Source organism: Salminus brasiliensis, chromosome 13 (genome assembly GCF_030463535.1).
Source record: "Salminus brasiliensis chromosome 13, fSalBra1.hap2, whole genome shotgun sequence".
In the NCBI taxonomy this organism is placed as follows: Eukaryota; Metazoa; Chordata; class Actinopteri; order Characiformes; family Bryconidae; genus Salminus; species Salminus brasiliensis.
In genome coordinates, this window is record NC_132890.1 from 38,740,304 (window position 1) to 38,765,684 (window position 25,381).

The window sequence follows — 25,381 nt, forward strand, 5'->3', positions numbered from 1 at the left end:
GTTTGGTTTTAGTTTGCAGCTTCTGATCTCAAATGGTTTAAGATAAGATAAGATAAGATAAGATAATCCTTTATTAGTCCCACAGTGGGGAAATTCTCAGTGTCAGCAGAAAGGGACAGCAAGACACTCAGTTACAAAAAAATGTAGATAAATAATGTACACTATAAACACAATATGAATAAGAATAAAAAAAGTAATAACAATATTATTTACAGGTATTTGCAAATGTCTCTTAATTGCACATGTGGGAGGGGATGGGGGGTTTATCAAACAGTTACAAATGAAATGTAATGTATGAAAAGATCTGGCTCTGAAAAAATGCTGCATAAAAATCTTGGAAATGTGCCTCGAGCATCTAAGACTTACAGTGTTTTGACATACCCCAAACAGCTTGTATGGTCCTGTTAAATAGTCTGCATATAATAACAGCCATTCTGTTGGGGCCTAAGTGTTAATGACTGATGTGGTAATATGAATGTAGTAGTCCATTTAATTAGTAGTTGTAAGAATACCATTATAATGCCCAAAAAAATTATGTTTGAATTTACTGAACACGACTTTCTTTGTCCATTTCTCTACAGTGACAATATCCACGAGTACATACTTTGATGGTCTGCTCGTCACAGGTCTTTACACCTCCACTACTGTCCAAGCAGCACCCATCCCTGCACCTGCTGCGTTTGGGTTTGGTAAGTATCTAATGTCTCTAATTGACAATAATTTCATTCATTCACACATCCTTAAAAATGCAGTCTCCAATACCATAGTGTATCAGCATGTCCCCAAATGAATACAAAAAGATTTTGTTGTACAAAAAAGAGTTTCAGATACACACTGATGGGGAACATTAAGAAAAATATTCCTTTAAGAACAGGGGAGGTTTACTGTAAGGCTATTTTGTATATGGGTGTGAGTTTAGCATGTATATGATATCCATTGTTTTTTGACAAATGCACTGATGCTGTCTTTTTGATCCCTTATTACAATTATTTCAAGAAGAACATTTTTGGTTCTGATGTTTATTTCATAAAAAAAAAAACATATATTGAAAGTGGACAATAATTTGACTTGATTACGTTTTGCTGTATGGACAATTTATTTCCAATCTTGGAGGGCACAAAAATATTTTTGGTTAAGAGATGAGCACACAATTTTGAACAGTACTTGCAGTACTTGCCTTCTGTGTGAATTCATATTTCACAGTGGTTGTTCAGACTGTTGAGCCTGGCTCCTTGGTCTTAACCGGTTTTTGAGTAGATTATGTTTGGGAAAAACAAAGTTTGTTCCTTATCATCAGCCACCACATGGTTTGGAGTAAGCTGCAGCCATGCCAATGTGTGGAGTCATCTAAGCTTCACTCTGATGTTGATATTTCTGAGCTATGGATCTAAACCATTGATGTGAGCTGAAAAAAACACAAGCAGCTCTTTGTGTGTGAATGTGTGTGCATTTTCCTTCACAGTTTTGGAGTTGGCTTCACTTCTTGCACATACTATTGATTTAGCTTCCAGCCACTGAAATCTTCAGGACCAGTAAAACTCTCAGCATGTATAACAGTGTGCTGCATATACTCAGGTCCCTCTGCTCCTATTTAACATATCAGACGAAATGCTTGTGTGTCTTTTAACCAAAACTCAAAGCTAAGTTCACATTTAAACTGTTGCTTAAGTCAGTGGCAAAATATCAGTGTTCCCCTGTGTGGTTGATGTCATAGTGAGAGAAACATGTGGCATACAGATGTGTTCAGTCCTGTGTGTTGGAGTATGTATGGCATGAGCCTTGCATAAAGCTAAAGGAACCTTGAAGATTCGCGGAAAGTCATTTTGGCGGATTTCAAATTATAGTAGGGAACTAATAACTAACTCAAAATTATGTGTATTACTCAGAAACTAATAAACTAGCTAGTATATACATGCACAATAATCACCATACACAGCTGAGGGAGCTGTATGTTTGTGGGGATCAAAGCTCAAGGATACATAGATCATTCAATTAATTATTAAATTAATTATTCAATTTATTATTTCTTAAAATATATTAGGTGAAACAGATGTACAGTGTAAATATTATTATTGAATATAAATAACTAGCAATTCACCTGTGATTTAAGAACGTTTAGTCAATATTGTTAGACATAAAAACGTTTTTGTTTTCTGTTGTGGGAGTGATAATAGTGTGAATAGGTTTTAAAATAACTATTTCATTTATTTATTTTATTAAACATTCTGTAAGAGATGAACATAAACACTTTCCCTGAATCTATCATATCATATTTGGTTGCAGAAAAATGCCAGCACAACTCCATTCTGCAGTGGTTAGTGGTTATAGCTTTACTGTATATGGTATCCTTGTGTTTATGAATTTCACATATATTCGAACAATTGGATATTAGGGAGTATATAGGGAGTTTGCGTTTTGTAATACAAATTAATGTTATTCAAAATAACCACCAACCAAAACCAAATCAACAATTTCACACACAAAACAAACAAACAAACAAACAAAAAAAACCATCAAGTTAAAATCAAGGTTGGAGGAATCATAAATAAGAAGGTAACAAAAAGAATCAAAAATTGTCCGAGGCAGCTGTGGAGACTGGACTGCAGTCTGGTCTCACAGGGGAAAGCAATGCCCGCCTTTTTCTTCTTGCCACAGAAAACTTAAAAACACACTGAGACAGACACTAGAGGCAGACAGCTGTAACAGTGTTTGATTACCATCTAGCCACAGCTATCTAAACAGTGATACAGTACAGTGGTGCAATACAACCCGACACTGCTGGCAGGGATGGCAAGCAGGAATTCATAATCGCTACGGATGAGGAACAGGCCCTTTCAGGGGAACTGGTCCTTTGTATGCTGAGGAACGACAGAATCATAACAGTGTCATATCTCAGTGCTAGAGCCACTTTGACACTGAAGATGGCATTTGTGAATGAGCGTGGGTTACAGTTCAGGCCATGAACTCAGAATATCTCTTAAGAAAGGAATGCACATAAGAAAGGTTCATTTTTTCTGTGTTTCCATAATCCAACACTCATTTCTAAATCAAACAAAAAAAACATTTCCTTTATACCCCATATGAAGTCTTTTTGAAAGAGCATTGGGATGTGCTACCTCTGCTTTTTTTTAAGAACAATATGACACTGCATCACATCTTGGATGAGTGATAGCCCATGTTTACATTATTTCAATATTATTTACATCTCAGGGGTGCACGTTTACAGCTGACTCTTCACTATCAGAAATCCCAACTTGAGATGAGGAATGATTTCTACAGTGAGATCGGAGTCACCTCTGAATCCTGTCCTGGGAGCGTAGAGCTAAAGTGAATTTGCATCTTTCAGTCTGTTGTTGGTAGTTTCTGGGAGAGGAGAGCATGTGCTTTGTGTGTGTGAATAGTGAGCAGTGGAGTGTGTGCTTTTCTGTGTGTGTAAGCCGTGCAGTTGAGGGGCTGTCAGCAGAGAGTTAGTGAGCAGGTTGATCACAGAGCTGCAGTGCGTTTGAAGTCTCTCAGGTACTGACAGCTTCTGTAGCCCATGGGAACACTTTGCCTTGCTCTGTCTCTCATATGCTCACACTTCATAACTTGAACTAAGAATGGTGGCAGGGAAAAAAATGTGTAAAAATAGAGAAAGGGAAAATGACTGAGGAGGATGTGAATACGAGAGGAGAGGGAGAAAATGGGGAGAAACATCCAGGATCTCCTGAGACTATTAGCGCAATGTTCTGAGAGGAGACACTGAATCCACAGAGGGTCTCAGCCCTACAGTACTACCTGTGTGAATGTGGGTGTACATAATAAGAAAGCTCATTACAGACAGTGGCCCTGGACATTTTACGAGCCCTTGACACCAGTCTGCTAATTTATCTCAGTAAAGGAAAGAAATAAAGCTGAATAACTTAACTGAGCACTTCCTGACTCAACAAAGGATGTTTCTAAGTAAAGAAAACAGAATCATATTCTTTAATGATTTCACTGGGAAACTCATCATGATTCTCTAAAGGATTCAGAAGAGCTCCTTATTTTGCACAGTATTTTCTCCAGCGTCATCACACATGCACATGCAGGATACCTTAACCTGAGCACAGTTTTCAGTCATGTACAGTACTGGACACTGGATTAGTGGAACAGAGCTGACCATCACTAAGGTGCTAGGGTGCAGATGTTTAAAAGAGGTGCTCGCAGGCACTGCATCGGCAAGTTTCTCACCACCTTTGCCAAGGTGCCAACTGCTCCAAACTGCTCAAAACTGACATGGGGGCACTGCTCATGAAATGAATCAGTGTTAACAGCGATGGTCAATATTTACATTTTCAGTTCAATTCAAATGTATTTGTATGGCCCCAGTGAGCAAGCCGAAGGAGACAGAGGAGGAATGTCCCTTAGGGCTGGAGGACAGTTTGAGGACAGTGTGGGTGCTCTATGAAGATGGTAAACACTTAAAAGGAGCATCAGCAGCTAAATGGAATTATACAGAAAAAGAATTTATAAATAAATGAATTAGTAAATATAAACAGTACAGGTCTGACATGCTGCCGGGCTGTGTCTGCTTTGAGCAGTTAATCATTCTAAGAATTATTGGAAATGAGAAATTCTGTAAACACAGTTTTATTACACAGCTCTTCCTGATCCTGCTGTGAGTTTGTGATTCATTTTTAAAAAGATGTTTATGATGATGTTGAGTGTCTCTTTCTCATGCATTTCCCACTTTAACTGAATTTCACACTAATCTTGGCAGAGTGTTCAATGCCCAGATTGAGCTTCTGTCTCAATCCCACAATGCCTCGGGAAGCTAACAGGTGGCTTAACATTTGTGTGTTCTCTGAGTCCACAGATATGAGTGGTGTAACACACAGTCTCTCTCTCTCTCTCTCTCTCTCTCTTTCTCTCTCTCTCTCACACACACACACACACACACACACACACACACACTGTCACTCCCCCTCTTTCTCTCTCACACACACATAAATATGCATATATAAACCTATGAATGCATCAGTACACACATACATTCACACACACACACATACACACACACACACACACACACACACACACACACACACACAGCCATACATAATGAATGATACTGTGTGACAATCTCCACTTTTCTCCTCCATCTGTCCTCTACTCCCTCCTCCATTTTGCTGCTTCTGAGTCGTTTGTGTTTTTTCTTCTTTTGTCTTTTTGTCCATTTCCTTTCCCACCGTGCTTCGGTCTTCTGCCACCATGTCCAGGTGTCTTCTCACTGGTGAGCATGGAGGAGTGGTTTAGCTGAGCAGACCTGTATGATCTGAGAGTGTGTGTGCATGTTTTACTGAAGGGTTTCTCTAGTCTTGTGTTCACAACCGATACCGAAAACAGCAGTGTGGCAATGTATAAGAAACAAAACTGAGAAAGAAAGAGAGATGGGGATGGGCTACTCTGTCAGTGATGCGTAGGCTGCAACCACCCTTGTGTGTATTGTGGATGAAGATCAGCATGTGTAGATAGAGAGCACTGTTCTAAAGGCTGTCAGAGAACTGTGTGGGCTGCTACCATCACCCTACACTGCATTAAAGTGAAGTGCAGATACTACAACAGTGTCGGCACTGGATTGCACATTAATGTGGGAAAAGGATTGACTTTCTGAAGCTTGCTGTTGCTCAGTTCCAGTCCAATTCAGGCTGATGATCTGTAGAAATGTGGATCTCTGCTCTGTTGTTCTGTGGACTTCTAGTCAGCTACTCAAGTCTTTTAATGTGATGAAGAACACAGTACAGAGTACAGAGTGAGATCTGGGACTAGTGCAGGGAGCAATATAGGGTTTATTCTAGAAGCCAGCTCCTGTCTGTCAAAGAGTCTAAGAGTGAGGTATATCAGTGGCCCATACGGTATAGATGGGGTGAAATCAGCACACACTCTGTGCTCTCTGATGCAAAATTAGTGCTAATTTTGGTGCCTGCTGGCGCGGCACTGTTCTAACCACATCAGACTTGTCCCGGAGGATGTGTATATATGTTTTAGAGAGATGGATGTGGACCCACCCTCCTCGGGCCTGCCTCTCTCTCTCCCCTGTCTCAACTGCTCAGCATCCACTCTGATTCGCATGTCACTGGGACACCTCCACCAGCCAGGCCTTCTTTATGTTTATTTGCCCATCTCCACTGGGAGTGCTGGTCTTTGGGCATCAGAAATTAGCACAAGTCAAATCAGATTAATTAATTATGGGTTCTTGCAATTAGCCAAGGAGTCACATCAAATTAAAAATCAAATTAGTGCTGATGCCCCCCATGGGGGCCATGCTGAAAGCAGAGTTCCGACAGTACTAAAACAAGAGCACTGTGTGACTTTGAACACTTTCAGTTTTTCCTGTATACTCGTCCTCTTCCTTTTCCTCTGTTAATTGTCCACTGTCCTTATGCATTCCTACTGTTATCCATACTAATAGTCAAGCTCAGGTTGGGTAAGGTTGTGTGTGGGCAGAAACAGCTTAATTGAATTCTTTAGTTTATTAATTGGTATTGATACCAAATTAATTCCCTAAGCAAACCTTTCATTTCCTCAAGTGATTGGTAGATTTTAGTAACAGAACTGCATATCAGAACAGTATATTGTTCTTACAAATTGTCATGAGATTAAACCAGTGAGTTAAAGTTTACAGGCCACATTACACACAGTCCAGTTTCAAAGAGCCTGGACTAACTGGTATTAGAAAATCTGACCCTGTGTCATATGTATCATATCAGCACATCTAGACTAAAGCATGTTGGTGGAACAGCGGCTGACAAATCACAATCTGACCCATAAAACACCATTAAAGGACAACTTTCAGCTCTACATACAGCCTCTGTCAGAGCTGTCTGTATAAAAGAACATACCGTTACGCATGAACTGTGTAGAACACTAATTGTGACATAAAGTATAAAGGTATAAAAGTCTGAAGAACAAACACAACTCATGCTGGTTTTACTGTTTTCCATCGCTTTCAGAAATGTTTGGGTCTACAGGTTAGTGTCAGTGCAGTTAGGCCAAACTTAATCAAAAACAACAACAACAAAAAACTAAAAATTACAGTTTCAAAAATGAAACATTACAATAATTATTGGAATTGAATTAATGATTGATAACACTTCAACTCAGTACGAGTACTAGTACTAGTTTGTTATGATTTTATAATCTCTATAACTGTATGGTGTCTTGGCCAGGTCTCTTTTTAACTTTTTAATCTTCAGGAACCTGATGGCTAAATAAAGGTTAAATTATATTAAAAAAAAGCTAATTATAGATTTGCTATCTATAGTGACTCTAACGGCTGCACATCTGCCGCTACTTAAAGCATCAAGTCAGGGTCAAGAGCTCCCTATTGACCATGATTGGCACATGGTTGGGCCCTTGAGCAAGGCCCTTCACCCTCTCTGCTCCCCGGTGCCGTAGCAATGGCTGCCCTCCGTTCCGGGCAGGGGTGCTCACTGTCCACTGTGTGTGTGTGTTCACTGCACGGATGGGATAAAAGTGGAAGCCAAATTCCATCTGTGTCCATCACAAATGATGATTGCATTTCATACATTGATTTAGCGGAGCGTAGTTTAGGCAGGAAATAGGAGCCTGTCCTGCTGAATTTGATTGGCCTTCGGTTGACTGTTTGTATAAAGCAAGGCGCAACCGTATTCTTCTGCAATTGATATTATTCTTCTCTTTTATCTTTTATTCCTGACGTTTCTTTGCTGTGTATCTAGTCCCGCAGTTTTCGAGACATAAACACCCATCCAACTCCAGATCGCCCGGCCTGATCATGTGATGTAGCTTTTTGATCGGATGCACGGATTCCGAGTAGTGAAGGAATTCTGTAGAATAGAGAATGAATGGGCGGAATTTTGACAACAATTTATTGAGAGGAACTAAACTAAACCTGGTCTGGTTTTTTAGAATAAATCACAGTAGCCCAGCCCAGTGAAAACAGACAACCTGCCTCAGGTGAACCTAAACTAACCCTCGTAAGTTTAGTGGGCAGCAACTTTAATAAATGCAACAGTAAAGGGAACATATTGGCAAACAAAATTTTATTCACTTTGCCTGGAAAAAAACATAAACTTAACTAATTTCTGAAGCCAGTAGTTTCATCATTAAATGCTGTTGCGACATAAAACTGGCTGACAAATTATAGTAGTAATTAAGTAACGATTAAGTAACGCTAGCTAGCATTAATAAATAGCATATGTAAAGGTTTTGTTGATATGAAATATAATAAACAAACATTAAACAAACAAACAGTATTTTCTACAGCTTCAACAGAACACATGAATAATGTCAGAAGGAATTACAGCCATGTTGGGTTGGCAGTATATCAATGACATAAAGTTAAATAAACCAAAAGCTGAATAAAGCAAAATCTGTGCAGAACAACCAGTACATATGAGTGTTGATTGAGAGTTACATTTTTTAACAACATAAATGATAATTTTTAGTTACTTGTTGTGTTGATTGGTTACGTAACTATATATTTTTATATTTAATGGATTTATATTTATTCATTTTTAAATGATTGGGCCTTGTTCATCTGGAGGCTTTAGTTGACTAATGTACAGAAATTCTGGAATTGGATTTTTTTATAAATAGAAATATTGAATAGACTAAATCAAAATGTTTGCAACCATACCGATTTGTGAATTTTTTTGGGTGGGTGATAAGCATATTTTATGTAACATCAAATTAAACCATAACTATTTTATTCAGTCCCTGCCAAACCCTGGTCGGTGCGCAGATATTCCCTGTCTATGAGCTGAAAAATGAGCTGAATAGCACAGTAAGTCAACAAGTAAAATACATAAAAAAACATAAATCTAATCTGTCATATTTAATTTCCAATGCAGTTTATATAGTGACAAACAAACATGCACATACACACATCTTTTTCTACCAGGTAGCTTCAAGTGTTCGCAGAACTGCTGTAGTTCAAGTAACAAAAGTTCCCACAGTATTCGGCTGCCCCCTCCTTCCCAGCCACCCTCCATCAAAAATGTTACCCACAGCTTCCTCCTGGCAACACCAAGAACAGCCCTGTCATTTCAATGGCAACGCCAGAATCCAGTGATTGGCAGCTTATAGCATGGACCAATGGCTTTGTCAGAAAACTGTTATCATGAAGTCGAAGAGCCACTGGAACCCCACCGTCCACTCAGCTGACCTCAAGAGTTAGTTTCTCAGGCGGCCAAAGCAACAATAGATCTCAAAAGCTGTGTTTGGCTGCACTGAACATTGCCACATGCTACACACTGAGTTCGTATGGGAAGTGTTGACAGGCCACAGCAGAATAAAGACTAGGCGGGTTTGTGTTGTACGCCTTCATTGTCCAGCAGTATGTTTTGTTCCTTATTATGAGGACATTGAAAAGCCAGCACAAGTATCGGAAACAAGCCACTCTCACTGAGCCCTGAAATTTACATACTGTATGTTTGCTAATAAATATTTATGGCTCACATTTTCATTATGGTGGCAGAATGATATATGAAGGGAAGGCATTGTGAAGGCAGAGACTGAAAGCTTGATATATGAACATGCTCACACACACACACACACACAGTGAAAAACTGAACGGGGAGGAAAAAGAGATCAAAGTAATTGATATCATATTAAGGATTTTCAGAGAAAAAGAGAGCGGGAGAGATCACATACATAAAATACACTGGTCATCTCCTTCTTCTTTATTGTTTATTGTCCTGTTTCTTGCTCATCTCTTGCCATAATCAGACCCATTCCTTGTTTACTTTGATTAAACTGTTCTATTTATGTGCACATGGGCTGCAGAAATAAGATGTAATATTTATGCTCATGGTTCATAAGACAGGGACATGTATGGCTTTAGTTTTACTGAGGTGTGTGAGTCAAATGCACCCTAAGGTTGATAGAGATCCCCCTCTCTTTCTTCCCTATGTGGCATCCTGAGGTTCTGGGTGACACCGACAGACAATTAGATGCATCTTGCAGTGCTGGTCAAAACCCTGCCAGTCATATGTGCAGGCAAGCAGCACCACAGCTGCCAGTTTGTAGTAAATGAATAGTGGAAACAGCATAGAGCTTGGATTTGTGAATGTGAATAGATGTAGCAGAACTTGGGCCATAAATTTAATTACACAATTTACATAATGGCAGATATTTCAAGTCAGACCATGGTTGATCAGTCTAGGCATGTGTTGGAGTTTTTTCTTCCTGACTCTCCATTATAATGAGCGGCAGTGAGAAGGATGGGGATGAGGGTCTGGAAAATGAATGCCAGCTAGTGCCATCCAAAGCCCATCTGCTCTCTCTCTCTCTCTCTCTCTCTCTGTATCCTTCTCCCTCTATCACCTACCCTCCCTTAGGGTATATTTTGTGTGCAGTGGAGATTTAAAGTGATCTAGAATGAAAAAGAGCAGTAATCATGAATAAGGGTATGATTTTGGGCATATCAATACATATCACAAGTACAATAAATCCAAGAATATTTGGGTTGATTGCACATGTGAATGTTTCCTCTATACGGTAAAGGACTGGATGAGGATGCAGCATGTATTGCAAATAAATATGAATTCAGTTTCAAGTGCAACTAATTCTAGAATAACAGAGAGTGAGTAATGCTCAGACGTACACACATACACACACACATAAACACACACACACACACACACACACACACACACACACTCAGACTGTTTATGAGCTGGACATTAATCAAAAGGGAGCCTGACTTTAATGACACTCCACTCTTTCAATAAAAAGATGTCAGCGATGTAGGGGCTGTTTTCCTCTCAGACAATTTCTGGAGGTCTCCACCCTAAAACATCCCCTCATCACAACTTTCACAGCCCCCCCCCCCCCCCCTCCCTGTTTTCTTTGGCGTTTGTGTGTGAGTAAGTGAGCGTTCATTTAGCCGTAGTGTGTGTGGGCCAGCCATGCCAAGTGCTACCGTGGGAGTTAGCGAGTCATTTTTAACTGCCATTAATCAAGGCCGACAGCTCTGAAGTGTTCAATCTGCATATGAAAGGAGAAATGAGGAGAAGAGATTATTTAAAAACATGGCTGCTTTACTAAGACTGGTGGTGTTATTGGGAGGCAAATCAAACAGACAGCACCACCTTGACTGTGAACTGCCATTACACTCAACTAGGACACAAGCTAAATGATCATCCCAGAGAAATCTCTCATCAGTATTATGTGTGATGATTTCAAAAGTGAACACTGACTTGTACACATGGATAATCTGCTATTAGCCAATTAATGTCTAATTATTACTGTAATATAGTAGACATGCAGATTCAAGTGAACTGCACTGGGAAATGAGTCAGCAGATGTCTGAATTGAGAATGAAAATCTTCGATGACAACAGTAAAAAAAGGAATCTTTGGTCTCCAGTTGATTTCAGCATATCAGAACAATAAAAAAATGAGATAAAATAGGTCATGATTTCCTGGGCAGAGATGTGTTACAGTGGTACAGTAACACAAATAAATATAATTTATGTATCTTTTAAAAAAGGTTTTCCAATCTCTTTAATTGTTAGCCAACATTTTCTTGCGTTAACCTGTTTTTAAAGTGGGGTTTTAAAAAATAAACATTTTGACACATTTATGGCATTTGGCATACAGTTCTTACTTCAGTATTTCACATGAAGGGCAGCTGTGTTATCCAATATCAGGGGCACTGCCAGGTTTTTTTGGCCCTCCATAATACACTGGCCCACCACTCCTCCGCCCTATAACATTATGCCATAGTGTGATACCATTTGAAATAACAAAAGTTTCAGTTACTGCCATTTTTTAATGAACAACAATGAAAACTGAACATTCTAACAGTCATCAAACCATATTCAATTATTGGGACGTTCAAGTTCTTTGCTCTAGATCACTTTTAAAACAGTGAAAACAACTTGGGAATGTGTCCACTGTCTAAAGTAGCTTGTCACTTACGACACCTTATACTCAAGACAAGCACAGAACTGTGATAAATTATTATATAAAACACACCTCACTAATAATGTTTGACAACATAGCAAACTTGGCTTAATTGGTTAATAACCAGTTGGATATTTTAAACAATAGCTAGTTGATTTACAGTTATTATGATGTGATTATATATGATTATCTCCTGATGTAAAGATGCTGAAAGCCAAAATTCCCTAATCTAAAATCACAAATATGAAGCTGTGTGTGTATCTTTATTCAAAAAAAAGAAGAATTGCCTGTCTGGAAAAAAAAGCTGCGCTGCCACTATGGCCCAGGGGTCGCAAGCTCGGAGCCCTAGAGAGTCATGCTCATTATGCTTATTGTGCTGATGTTGCAACATCATAGGACAGCTAAACAAGCTGGGAGGAGAGTGATGACTGCCAGTTCTGTTATGTCCCTTAATAAATGCCTGTACTGGCTAGCATTGAGCCAATGAAGTGAGAAGAAGGAGGGCTATCCTACCCACCCTGAGGGAGTATGGATAGGTGCTCTCTGGGACTCCAGGAGATGAATGGCTAAGGTATCACTGGAGATTGAACGGGCAATCTCACGATGATAAGACCAATGCTTAGACGGCTGGACCAGTTAAAAATCTTAGATTTATAAAAATAAATAAATCAGAATATGTTTATATTGCCCAAAATAAAAAACAGTGCAGCACAATTAAACATTTTACTTTACAACAATCACCAAGGCCAAACTGCAGCTCAACACACATTAAGTAATACGACTTTCTCTAGTTTTGTATTTGTAACTTTTTAACTATTTGGATTTTTTAACCACTGCTGGCTTGATTGGAGGGTTCAAAAGCCCAAGAAAAAATAAATATTCTAATTACAATATAATTTCAACTCATTCAATTCGCTTACACATGGCCAAGTCCTGATGAAATCAATAAAACACAATATTCTCATGTTAAGATTTAGCTCTTTGAGAAAACAACCCTCTGATTTTCTCACTTTAATCAAAAATAATGTCTCACTGGTGTCTTACAAGTAATTTCCATTGGTCATGCTCTCCCTTTCAAACACAACAAGCCTGACTGTGTTTTCATACAATCATCTTATGAGCTTCAGCCTGGCCAGGGTCGCAATGGGTCTGGGGCCTACATGGAAAGAATGGACACAAGGCTGGAATACTCCCTGGACAGGGTGCCAGTCCATCAACTTTAGGACTTCTGTATACAGTAAGAGTAGGAATTTGAATTAAATCTCAGGGATGAAAGGAAAAAATATTTGAATTTCATATGGAGCTGAAAATGCCTAGAGTGTATTTTGCGACTACAGCAGGGAATTAAAGTTGAGTGTCGCTGTTTCTGGCTGCAGTGTCATGAAGTGCATTTTCATCTTTTCATCTAAACCTAAAGAGCTCTCTCATTTACATCCTGCTTTTGACATCCCCTTATTTCTAATATGTACCATACGTCTGCTGTGCTGAAGGATGGCATGGCCGGCAGTGGTGGGGTTTAATGTCTTAGAAATGCTAAGCTTTCATTGTCCCAAGTATGTCCACATTGTGCAGAGGTGTGTAGAGAAAGAATTTGCCAAGTTTAGTGTGTACGAATGACCTTAACTCCCCAACCCCCCTCCCCACCAAAAAATTAACAACAAGTGTATTCCAACATCCCAACAGTCCGACTTTACAAATGCTTTTCCCGTGCTGAAGGTAAATTTCTGTTTGGAGAAAAAAAAGTTTGAATACTGGATTTAATGAAAAATAGATTTGGTGAAATGAAAATGATGTGCATTTATATTTTTTCATTGGAGTAAGAATAACAGATCACTCCAGCAACCATTGCATCAGTGAGAGAACCATGAAAATAAAGACAGATATACTACTTTTAATTAAATAAGAAAGCGATTAATATTCTATTCCTTTAAGAGCTTATATTGAACTGATTAGAGTGTTCTATGGGACGTGAACAGTCCAGTGGTGTGACTGCTACAGCTTGCATGTGTTTGAGGTGCAGAGGGTTGCAGTGGGCAGTACAGATGTCCATTTTCCAAATCTTTAAAAAAAAAGAGATAATTTGTTAAACCATATTGTATTTTTAACTGTGGTCTTCTGATTGCAATGAATCATTTCAAAGCCCATCTACCAGAAATGTGCATGTAGCACCAAAGGTCTCACTACTATTTTGTAAAAATATTAATATATCTGAAAAGGCAACTTCTGTTTCTCTCCTCCAGTTTTCAAAGTTTATTTTCTGTAAATTAGATAAATTAACATTTGGTAAAGATATTATGATTTGTTGTAAAGGAACTTCCATCATTGTTGTTCTTTTCATTTCAGTAATTACCTCATTATCTCTCGCTCTCTCTCGCTCTCCCAGGTGTGATGTCAGAGCGACAGTTCGGGACTCAGTTTGTATGCAGTGTGGTGGCATCTCATGTCAGTCATCTACCAACGACCAGTCTCAGCTTTGTGTGGATCGCCCCGCCGCCTGGCACTGGCTGTGTGAATTTTCTGTAAGTGTGTGTAATTTATCAGCATGGACTACATTTAGACAGATGAAAGTTGTATTATCTAAAAAACAGTTAACATCTGTAACATGAAACAACTACATGACTTTGGATAAACACAGACAAAAAGCTCGTATCGTCTGCAGTGGTATGTAGGAGTAATGCCCAACTGATCTGGCAATTTTCAAATGTTATAAATCTTGAGATTCTCCTACATGAACTGCTGTCCACTGAAGGCTAGCCATCTAGGTTTTTTTTGTTCTGTAGCCATCTGTGTATCACTGCTGTCCAATGAAAAGCTCTCAATTTGGGGATACATGTCTTTCACTGGACAGATTAAACAAACCCCTTATTGTTTACAAATCAGAAACAAATCAGACTTAATTAAGCATTATGAAGAATTTACTCTTTCTCTTTCCCTGCACCATGACTCATTTTTCATGCTCTTTCCCTCTCTCCCTCCCTTGCAGCCTGTGATTAACGGCTTTCTAACAATAATCAGTCAAAACGCAATTAGCAACTGGAGAGACAGGCCAACGTGGCTTTGGTTTCCACCCACCCTAAATCACCCATATTCTGAAGCCAAAAGGTTTTCTACAAAGTCATATGCAAGCAGGGATCCTTTCCACTAGTGACCTCATTCCCCTGACACCATGGTGTTAGTTTCCCTTCGTTATTCAGGCCCCCGTTCAGATACAACACGTCATTCTGGTGTTAGTTTCCATTGGGTGCAAGGGGTGACGTACCCCGCTGGCTGATAATCTGGATGGTAAAAATTAAATTATAACCAGGGCGTGGGTACATGGGTGGCAAAAGGTGAGAGCTGTCAGATAAGAGATAAATGAGAGACATTTAATTTATTCTATAAAAAGAATGAAGACAAGAGGAAATTCCACAGAAATAGAATAATAGTTTGGTATAATTGTTCAGGGAGTTTTCGTGTTTTTTTCACATTGAAATGTTAAATGAATCTAAAGAAATTTTAGGAAAATTAAATCAGAAACAATTTACATTTCTATAAAATTATAAGATAAGAGCTCAACTTCATTTAACTTTTACATGAACAGAAGGTGCAAAAGCTCAGCAAAACCGAACAAAAGGTTTCCAGTCCCTGACAGAACAGCAGCCAGCTACTTTATATTGCATTGGGCTGCTTTTTATTGTGTGCTCTCTTTGAATTGATTTACAAGCTGAAGCACACCACCCTTCTCAGATTTATTACAAATATTACAATGAATATTACAAATTTAAGTAGTGAAATAAAAGTACTAAAAAATACTAAGTAAAAGTAAGATGGTTGAAAGTTACTGTTTACTGAAGTTACTGTTACTGGAAAAATACTGAATTACAGTAATGGGAGAAAATGCACAGTTTACAAACACTCATCATAACATACATGTCAGTGATATACTCAGCTTTCAATGATTTCTTTGATCTACTTTGAAGCAGAGAAATATTTTTTTCTTAAATATCTGTGGTCATAGTTATACATACAGGGTCAAAAGTACACATACCGCCACTCAGATAAACAATTCAGTTGTACTGAAAGATCCAAAATGTTAGTATGTTAGTCATCACAACTGATTACAGCTGGTAGCTTCCTTCTTTGCCCAAATTAAAAAGATTTGAATAACAGAACCTGGAATGACCAACACGGAGAACAATGGAAAGGTCCAAATAGGTCAGTGCAGATCTGATAAGGATATCCGTAGATTTACATGGCTTATGACATGGTTTCTAAACAATTGTATTTAATACAAATTATAACAGTCAAGCGAGTTGTTCATTGATCTGGACTAAGAAGATGTGGCATTCCACCCTATGAACACCAGCCTTTAAACATGGTGGTGGGGGTATTATTCTCTGGGACTGTTTGGCTGCCAGTGGAACTGCTATATTACACAAAGTGGGTAGAATAATGGAGAAGGAAGACTATCTCAGAAATCATCAGCAGAATATCAAGCCATCAGTTAGATTGATGAAACTTCTTGATACAATTCAATGTTTTAACAGAAAGTGACTCAGAACTTAAGTGGAATTGGTAATGCAGTATTGATCTCAACCCTATGTGGACTGTAATTATAAAACAGGTCTGTTCCATAAAATTACCAAATTTAATTGAACTCAAATATTCAACCAGAATTCTGCCAGAATCTTGTTGATGGCAAAAAGTGACTGGTCAAGCAACAACTTGCCATGAAAAACAAAAACACCACATCAACCTTTTTTTTCGTTTTAAAGATGTTAAAAAGAACAGTTTGTCAGAATGAGGATCATTCATTTCCCTACAAAGTACATTAGCCCAAGTTGATCAGCTAGCTAGAACTGTATGTCTGAAGTGAAAATGGAGGCAGAAAGACAATACAAATAGAGGAATAAAATAAAATAATTTACTGTAAAAATACAGAACTATGATACAACACACTAACATAAATATTTATTAATGCTATTATTTAATAATACTATTATGATGCTATAATGAACTGCCTGTTTACATTATTACCACTATATGAGACTGTTGGGATAGTGTTCTTATTTGGGTGTGCTGTGTTGGTTTTGTAATGGGACCCCTGTCTTGCAATAGGTTCCACTCCTCCATCCACAAAATGCCATTCCAGTGGCTTGGTGGTCATCATGTTTTGTTTTTTTGTTTTTTTTTGCCGAAATGTGTGACAAGTCTTCAATTCTTTGTAATTGTGGACTGTGAATGCTGATCTTATCTGAGGAGATAAGATTCCCTAGATCTGGATACTTGTGACTTCTTTGATTAGTGTTCATACTTTGGGAGTAATCTTCTGGGCACTTCTAGGAAGATTCACCACTGTGAGTCACCCAAGTTTTCTCCATTTGGAGATAATAGTTCTCCTCAAGTCAAGTCAAGTCAAGTCAAGCGGGTTTTATTGTCATTTCAGCTACATACAGAGAACACAGTGAAACGAAACAACGTTTCTCCAGGACCATGGTGCAACATAGACAGTGCATACAGAACACAAGTGCAACACAATACAAGTGCAGACAGACAACACAACACAGTACAGACAGAGGATAATAAATAATTAGGGGTAGTGTGCAAATTATGCAGTGTGTAATAAATATTGAGTCCAGTGAGGTAGTAAAGTTATTAGAGAAAATGCTTTGCGCAAAAAATGCTTCCCAATTTATCTGGGGTAAATGGTTGGAGAGAGAGAGAGAGAGAGAGAGACAGACAGAGAGAGAGTGTGCATGTAACAGAAAAGACATCAGGTCAGAAGTTGAGTTGAGTTGAGAAGTCTGATGGCTTGGGGGAAGAAGCTGTTGCAGAGTCTGGTCGTGTTGGACCGGATGCTGCGGTACCTTCTTCCTGATGGCAGGAGGGAGAACAGTCTGTGTGAAGGGTGGGTGGAGTCATCCACAATGCTGGTTGCTTTGTGGATCCTCAAGGTTTGGTGGAGCCTTATAGTCTTAGACACCAGAGAGATATGTTTTAATAACTTTCTTTACTTTCTTTAGAGGTTTCATTTGATTGTGGCAAAATGTGCTGCTTATTGAGACTTTACATTTCTGGTAAGATTCTGTTTAAGTGATGTTTCGATTCAGCAGGGCGAGCAATAATCAAACCTGTGTGTTTCTATTTTTTCCAATTATCAACATTATTTTAAGGGGAAATTTGAGTAACTAGGAAGGCAAATACTTTTTGTACTGGTCCAGCGTTGGATAGCGTTCTAAAATGATCATTAACAAACTGCCCACTACGCCTATTCTGATAAATGCAATACTCAGAAATGCAAGTTTGACTTCTTTGGCATTAGGTCACCTTTTCCTTCTGATTTCCTTCAGGCCAGAAAATACATTAGCTTGCCAAAAAAAAAAAAAAAGCTTGGAAGAGTGTTCTCAATGGCACATACTACAAGATGGCTGGTGATGACCAGAGCTTTCAAACTGAAGTGGTGACATTTCTGTCTGTGCTCAGGAAAGCTGAGTTTGTTCATATAATAAAAAAGTTGTTTTCTTGTACAGATTCTCTCTTCGGCCCATGATCTCACAGGGGAGGCGACTGTTTAACGATCCAGCTTAACAGACAAGATCTACGGGTGCTTGACCTGTGTAATGTCAGAAAAGTGAGAGATGTAGGAGAATCTGTAACACGAACAATACATACTAAATGTTCACTAACCCAGATTTCACATACTACACAGTAAGATCAATCACTTCTACTGGCGTTTCTACTTAAAGGGAAACTTATTATAGTAAACAACTAACAATTATTATATACAGATCTTAATGGTTAATAATGGATACTCTAACAGATACTTTACCTTTAGTTAAATGAGCTTCACTCTATGCTCTGTCTCCTTCTTTATGTGACACTGGACTGAAATGTAATGCAGATGTGTGTCCAAGCAACGTCACCGGGTGTATACTTTGGAACCACAGTGTTAATCAAAATATTCTCAATTATTGTTGAAACATGTCATCCCAGAGCATGAAGGGGAATGGGCCAGGCCAAGCAGACCTGGTATGTGTTTTTGTTAAAAAAGGTCCCCCTCTTTAACCGGGGTGTTTTACTAATTGTGTTAGTATTGCACAAAGTTAGAGGTGCAAAGTTTGGGATAGATTCCCCCTTCTTTGGGCTTCTAGTACCTGCTCCATAACTAAGGCCAATCTACCCCAGATGTGGCAGAAATACACAACTCCTTAGGTAGACATACTTAGGTAGGAGTACAAATACATCAGTAGAAGCTGAGGTATGGTTTATGTAGTTTATATATTTTACTAAAGTAAAAATATAACAATACATTCTCCAAAATGTACTTAAAGTAAGAATAATGTTTATGGTTTTTAGGTTTCTGCTAGAGTATATGTGTATATATGATTGACACTAATAGCCTGTTTCTGTCTGATCACATAAGCCTATCCTTTTTGTTTCCTGTTAAAATAAAAATGATGCTGCCAATCTGAAATCAACCACCTCGTCTCTCCTGTGAGGTCATGAACATCCTGGCCATGTTGTTCGTATCTAAACACAGCTTACAGTTTGCAGTTTCCTCATAATGTCGGATTTTAGAATTCTTTTGACAATTCGTTTTTTTTTTAGGTTGGTGTAAATGTTTCTACTAAAATCATTGTGCTGCTTCATTCTGAGCTTATGTCTTAAGAAGTATTAACTTCAGCATTCGAAATCATTTCTCTTTGCAGCTGTGGGTGTGTTTGTGTGTGTGTGCGCCCTGTTCACTTTGTAAGATTGTTGCAGGTGCATTCTGAGGTCAAACTAAACTGATTATATAATCATACTTTAACTCACATTTGGTTTAACCAGACATGTGAACAGTGCCACCATTTTCTAACAGGCAGTACCACGGTGGCAGACTGTGCTCTGAACTGATAGCACTAAACATAGCGCTAAAAATGTTTCATTGTATAACGGGCAGAATGGTGTAAAGTATTTATACCTCAGTGGTTGTGGTGAAACACAGAGCACACATTAGTATAACTGTCCTCTGATGAGCATTAAGCTCATGTCATATTATAAACCAGATAGAATTCCTTCACGTAAAGTCTTGACCTTACAGAGCCATCATACAAATCAGCACACTCTCATTAATGAAATAAAGAAAGAAACTGAGAGCTGACTATCTGTGAGGTACAATGTTTTAAAAAGAGTGAGCTGGTGCAACTTCACTATCCAATCACGTGCCTTAAACTGTAGAAAAAAGTAAAGGCAGCAGCACTTTGTAACTGAAGAATTCCACACCTTATTTAGGACCAGCTCATTTCGGCTCAGGGTTGAAGAGAAGTGAGACTGGACGGCTCTCTGTGAAATGTAAATACTCTGATATCCTTTTCTTTTCGTTTAGCACTCCATACGTAGAGCAAGCTGGTAGATTTGTAAAACAAAGAAATAATTGTGTTCAGGGCTCTAGGTGATGAAATCCACCTGGAGTGTGACGGTTGTGACTAAGTGAGAACCACTGATACTCCTTTACTGGACAGTGAGGACAGACTCATCTGACCAGTGCAGTGAAGGCATACACTCTCAGTTAATGGAGTGTAAAACAGGTGGATGGGAACTGAGAGAGAATTTGGCACCTAGGAGGGAAATAAAAGCTTTAAAAAAATAAGAGGGAACAAAACACTCACCTGATGCTTCCCTGCTCTTAGTGTCACTTTTTATATATTCCTTTTTGTTTGCCTCCCTGTGTATCAGAGGCATCTGCTGACTAAATTATCTTAATTATGACGTACGTGTCTCTCTCCCAGAATGCCCCCATAGGAGAGAGGAATGGTGTGCATATCTGTGTTTAGCGTCCCCTTTTCAAAACACTGCCTCAGAGCCAGCTCACTTGTAAAAGTAAGGCTGAATTGAATTAGAGTAAAGGAGTGTAGAAGCATTTGTCTTGTTAAGGCTAATTGGAAAGGAATGAGGGTCTGTACTGTAATCACTGTTATGGGTAATGCTAGCCACCATCTGTTCGATGAAAGCTCAGCAATACAATTATCATTGTGCTGGTGCTGTTCGAGAAAGATACGGTAAAAAACAGCATTAAATATCAATTATCAATTATACCTATAATCAATCATTTGGATGACAACCTGCACTTTAAATGGTCCATATCATTGAATCCTCCTTGCTTTTTTAATTGAAGAGTTTAAAACTATAGGACACAGTGTTGCAAGAACAGCCTGTTTTTTTCCTACGTGATTTTTCCATTTTGGATTTTCAATCTTAAGGGGGTTCAAAAAACTGTTTGTTTTACAGTACTGTTTCATCACAGAATCAGCCAGAGTTGCTAAAGTTGCCAGTTTGGAGTTTCCAGACAAAAATTAACTGCACCTGCCAAAGCTATTTAATTAGAGTCAGAGGAAAATAAAAATGAACAGAGCTATGAATGTACCTTGATCCTGGTTGAATTGCTAAAAATCTAAGGATGGAGAAAGAGAAAAAAGTGAGTGTGGGTCATTTGATGTAATTTTATACACCATATGTCCAATGCTCTTGTTGCTGAATGCAATCAAATCCTCACAGCAATGTCCCTCTAAAATCTAGTAGAAAGTCTTCTTGAGGTGTCCCAATACTTTTGTCTACTTTCATCTAACCATTTTTTTTTACCAGTAGCGTTTATTATTGTTTATTATATATTTACTACAAGTTTCACATTGCAGTGGAGGATGATCAGTTTGAATCAGAGAAAATAAGAGAGGAGGATGAATAAACGTCCATGTTTCAAGCTGGCTGATTACTCGTCGGCTGCTCTCACATCTGGTGCTCAACACGGACGATAAATCAAGCAATTAGATAACATTCTTTTAAAGGTTAGGTCCAAATTTGCGAAATGAGCAGCAACAACAGGGCCTGGATGTAATTCACTGTATTAATCATGATTACAGAATGGTGATATAAATGGTTGATTGTGTGTGTGTGTGTGTGTGTGTGTGTGTGTGTGTTTATGTGTCTGCTGGTTCTCTCCTTTTGAGAACCAAATTTTCTAACTAGAATATACCAAAAAGACAGTATTTGATATACTGAGGTTAAGGTTTGGGTTCAATGTGCTGTAGTAGGTGTGAGAGTATTCATGCACACACAGGTGAAAGAAATACTCCCCTGAAGATGGTAACAGTAAAGTGTTCATGTGTGTACAGGGGGAGGGGAAAACGGATAGTATGGGGCTCCAGGGCACTGTCAGTTTAGAGCTGGGGTTGTGTAGTTAGTGGGTAGCTGTCAGATATGCACCGCTGGGGCTGTACATGTTGACAGCAACATCTAATCACACAAGGCCACATAACTACCCACTAAGTGAAGCTTCTGGGACTGCTGTGAGTGACAGGCTGTCTCTGTGCATGTATGCCTGCAACATGACAGAATGTGTGTGTGTGTGTGTGTGTGTGTGTGAGAGAGAGAGAGAGAGAGAGAGAGAGAGAAAGAGAGAGAGAGAGAGAGAGAGAAAGAGAGAGAGAGAAAGAGAGAGAGAGAGAGAGAGAGAGAGAGAGAGGGAGAGAGGGAGAGAGAGAGAGAGAGGGAGAGAGGGAGAGAGAGAGAGTGCTGTGTTTTTTTTACTCTGGCTATTTCTTCCAAAGTTTTAACTTTCGGCTTAAAGTTTTCTTTATTTTAACTCCATCTTAAACACTAGCTCTTCTTTTTCATCCTGTCTTTGTCTCATCTCCTATTTCTTGCTGGCTGATCTGCTGATCTGCTCCACAGACTGATGTTTGAAAGGGTTATAGTGTTCAGGATTTCTGAAGAGCTGACAGTGATTATGCTGAGATACTGCGTACAGGCGGTTATGCTGTACTGAAAGGATGCATTTACACTTGCATGCTGACAACTTGCTGCACTGGTGACCCACTTGATCCTCTCTACTCATTGGGACCATTTGTAACACATTAACGTGAATTATATACAGGACACTCATGCCCCTGCTTATAGAACCAAAATGGATCACATTTATATTAAACTCTGTAGTTTGTCTGTATTTATCTCTACTCTTTTTTATTCTTGCTAAACTGCATTGTTTATTACATATTGAGCCATCTAGCTTCCCCTGCTTCATATTATACATCATGTTTTATTCATAAATACCACAACCTAATTAGTTTTTGCCCAACTGAAAAATGAAATGTGATTAGGGATATTTTTCACCCTCCTGCACAAATAAACGGTTACTTATTCATGATGCTAGATTTGATTATTTATGAGAACAGAGGTGTGCATTAATGCACTGAAACCCATAAAGACTTTTGGGACATGTTTTATAATGTGCCACAGGCAAATACAATTTCCTGTGATCTCATGACATATATTTTGTACACCTAATGTGTGATTAAACTGGCTGTTGTGTAATTATCATTCCATGTCAAATACTGCAACATTCAAGTAATGATGGACTGATCTGAATTCTGAATTTCACCTAGGGTTATATTGGTGCGATTTGATGTCATTGCAAGGAAACTAATCAAAAACATTTTGAAACTTTTTACTGTTAAGAAGCTACCAGGCTGAAGTTCAGTAAAATGACCATGCTCCCCAAGTTTAAGTAATACATATCGGCAATGCATTAATTACAATTAATTACAGTTTTTATTATTGTTCTGCACTGTCTGTCTATGAAATGTATTTTTTCTGATTTGCACAACAGAGTTGTGAGACTGTGCTGACAGAATGATAAAAAAAGTTTTTAATCAGATATCTACCTGCTCAAGGTCAACACAATTTTCAAATGTTATATATAGTTGCAACCAATATGATTGAACCACACACTGCAAATTAGGTTCATTAGCTAAATTTGCAAACTTACAGCTGTTTGCAACAAACAATCAAACAGGACCAATTCCGTTCAACATTAAATGCCACTTTTAATGATTTACATTTACATTTATGGCATTTAGCAGACGCTCTTATCCAGAGCGACTTACAAGGTTACTCGTATTACAGAGGTGGGCCAATGTAGTGTTAGGAGTCTTGCCCAAGGACACTTATTGGTGTAGCACAGCACAGTCACCCAGACCGGGAATCGAACCCTGGTCTCCCACATGGTGTGGTAGCTCACTGGCAGGTAGTGGTGTTATCTGTTGCGCCACACCAACCACCGATGATGACTGCCGATGATGACTGCAGTCTCAGAATTATTCAACTCTTCATGATAAGTGTATTTAGTACTCAGTAGAGAACCTTCCGCTGTTCAGACCTGCTGCAAATGTAATGCACAGCCAGGCAGCAGCTTCTGGCAGCATTCCTGAGGAACCTTAGTCCATTTCTCACAGGCAGTGTCCTCCAGTTCACTGATATTGTTGGGTTTGCTGCTGCACCTGCCTTCTTCAAACCCAACCAAAGCTTGTCTATGGAGTTTAAGTCAGGCAACTGTCACAACCACTCCAGGACTTCCCTCCTTGGTGGACCTTGAGGTATAACTGTCCTGTTGGAATGTCCAGTGATGCCTGGGCTTCAGTTTCCTCACAGAAGGCCTGAGGTTTCTCCTGGGATTTCCTGATACATGATTGTATTCGCTACATGTTTCCAGTGTTAGAGGAACAGCCCCAGAGCATTGCAGAGCCACCGCCATGCTTCAGTGTATGCAGGGTGATCTTTTCAGCATATGCTTCATTCTTCCTTTTTTCCAGACATATGTGAATGGTGAAGGTAGTGTTATGGCATGGGCATGTATGGCTGTAAATGGAACTGGGTAATTGGTGTTATTACTATTGAAAAAAGTAGCAGAATTAATTCTGAAGTGTTTAGAATTACATTATAAAGGCTACAAAGCGCAGGCAGCGTTGTGTGCACAGACAAAACAAAGCAAAACTAAAACATCCAAGGTCAGACTGGTCCTTCAGAGTGTTTCAAAGGTTCATCTTGTGGAAGAGAAAGAATTTCAGTGCAGTGTAGTTAATTAATGTCATTCTGAAACAGCAGCTCAATAATGAAATTGTAAAGCTCCAGCCTAATATTAAGATCAAAGTAGTGCATGAAACATTGACAAATCTGTTGCCCTAGAGACAAAGTTGCTTGCCTTTACATATAAAATCTATTAGGTATACAGCCTTAAAATAATGCACATGCCAGTTGTTCATGTCTGTCTCAGACATCAGAGTTCAATGCTGGACCTTCCAACATTGTTGCCCAGGCAGACATGCCTCACTCAGAATCATGCACAAACACATGAACTATATAAATGATTACCATTTTTAGAATCAAGAAAACATTAAAAGTGATAAGATGATACATTACTTTATTTCTTAGTTTAGTAGTTTTTAATTTGTATTCATGTCTCCTGTTGATGATATTATTCTAATGATTTACTGACTCAGTTTTGAAGATGTGAACAATTTCTCAGTTAAAAACTCATGGGGGTCATGGGGTAATAACTTTTTCACATGGTTGCTGAAACCTTTTTCCCCTTGAAATCATTGTCGACCTCATGTTCTCCTTATCTAATAATGCTTCAAGTTTTGACACATTAGAATGACAAATATACAGTCATGTGA

The 25,381-nt window shown here is 38.8% G+C and overlaps 1 protein-coding gene across 2 annotated transcripts in view; it reads left to right on the forward strand.

Moving 5' to 3' along the window:
- The window catches only part of LOC140575411 (reelin-like), a 124,870-nt gene that overhangs the window by 22,672 nt on the left and 76,817 nt on the right, over nt 1-25,381 (forward strand). For both annotated transcript variants that reach the window (XM_072695711.1, XM_072695712.1), the window contains exons 2-3: nt 582-689; nt 14,296-14,431. In XM_072695711.1, the coding sequence (XP_072551812.1) occupies nt 582-689; nt 14,296-14,431 (244 nt within the window). The remainder of the gene's footprint in view (nt 1-581; nt 690-14,295; nt 14,432-25,381) is intronic.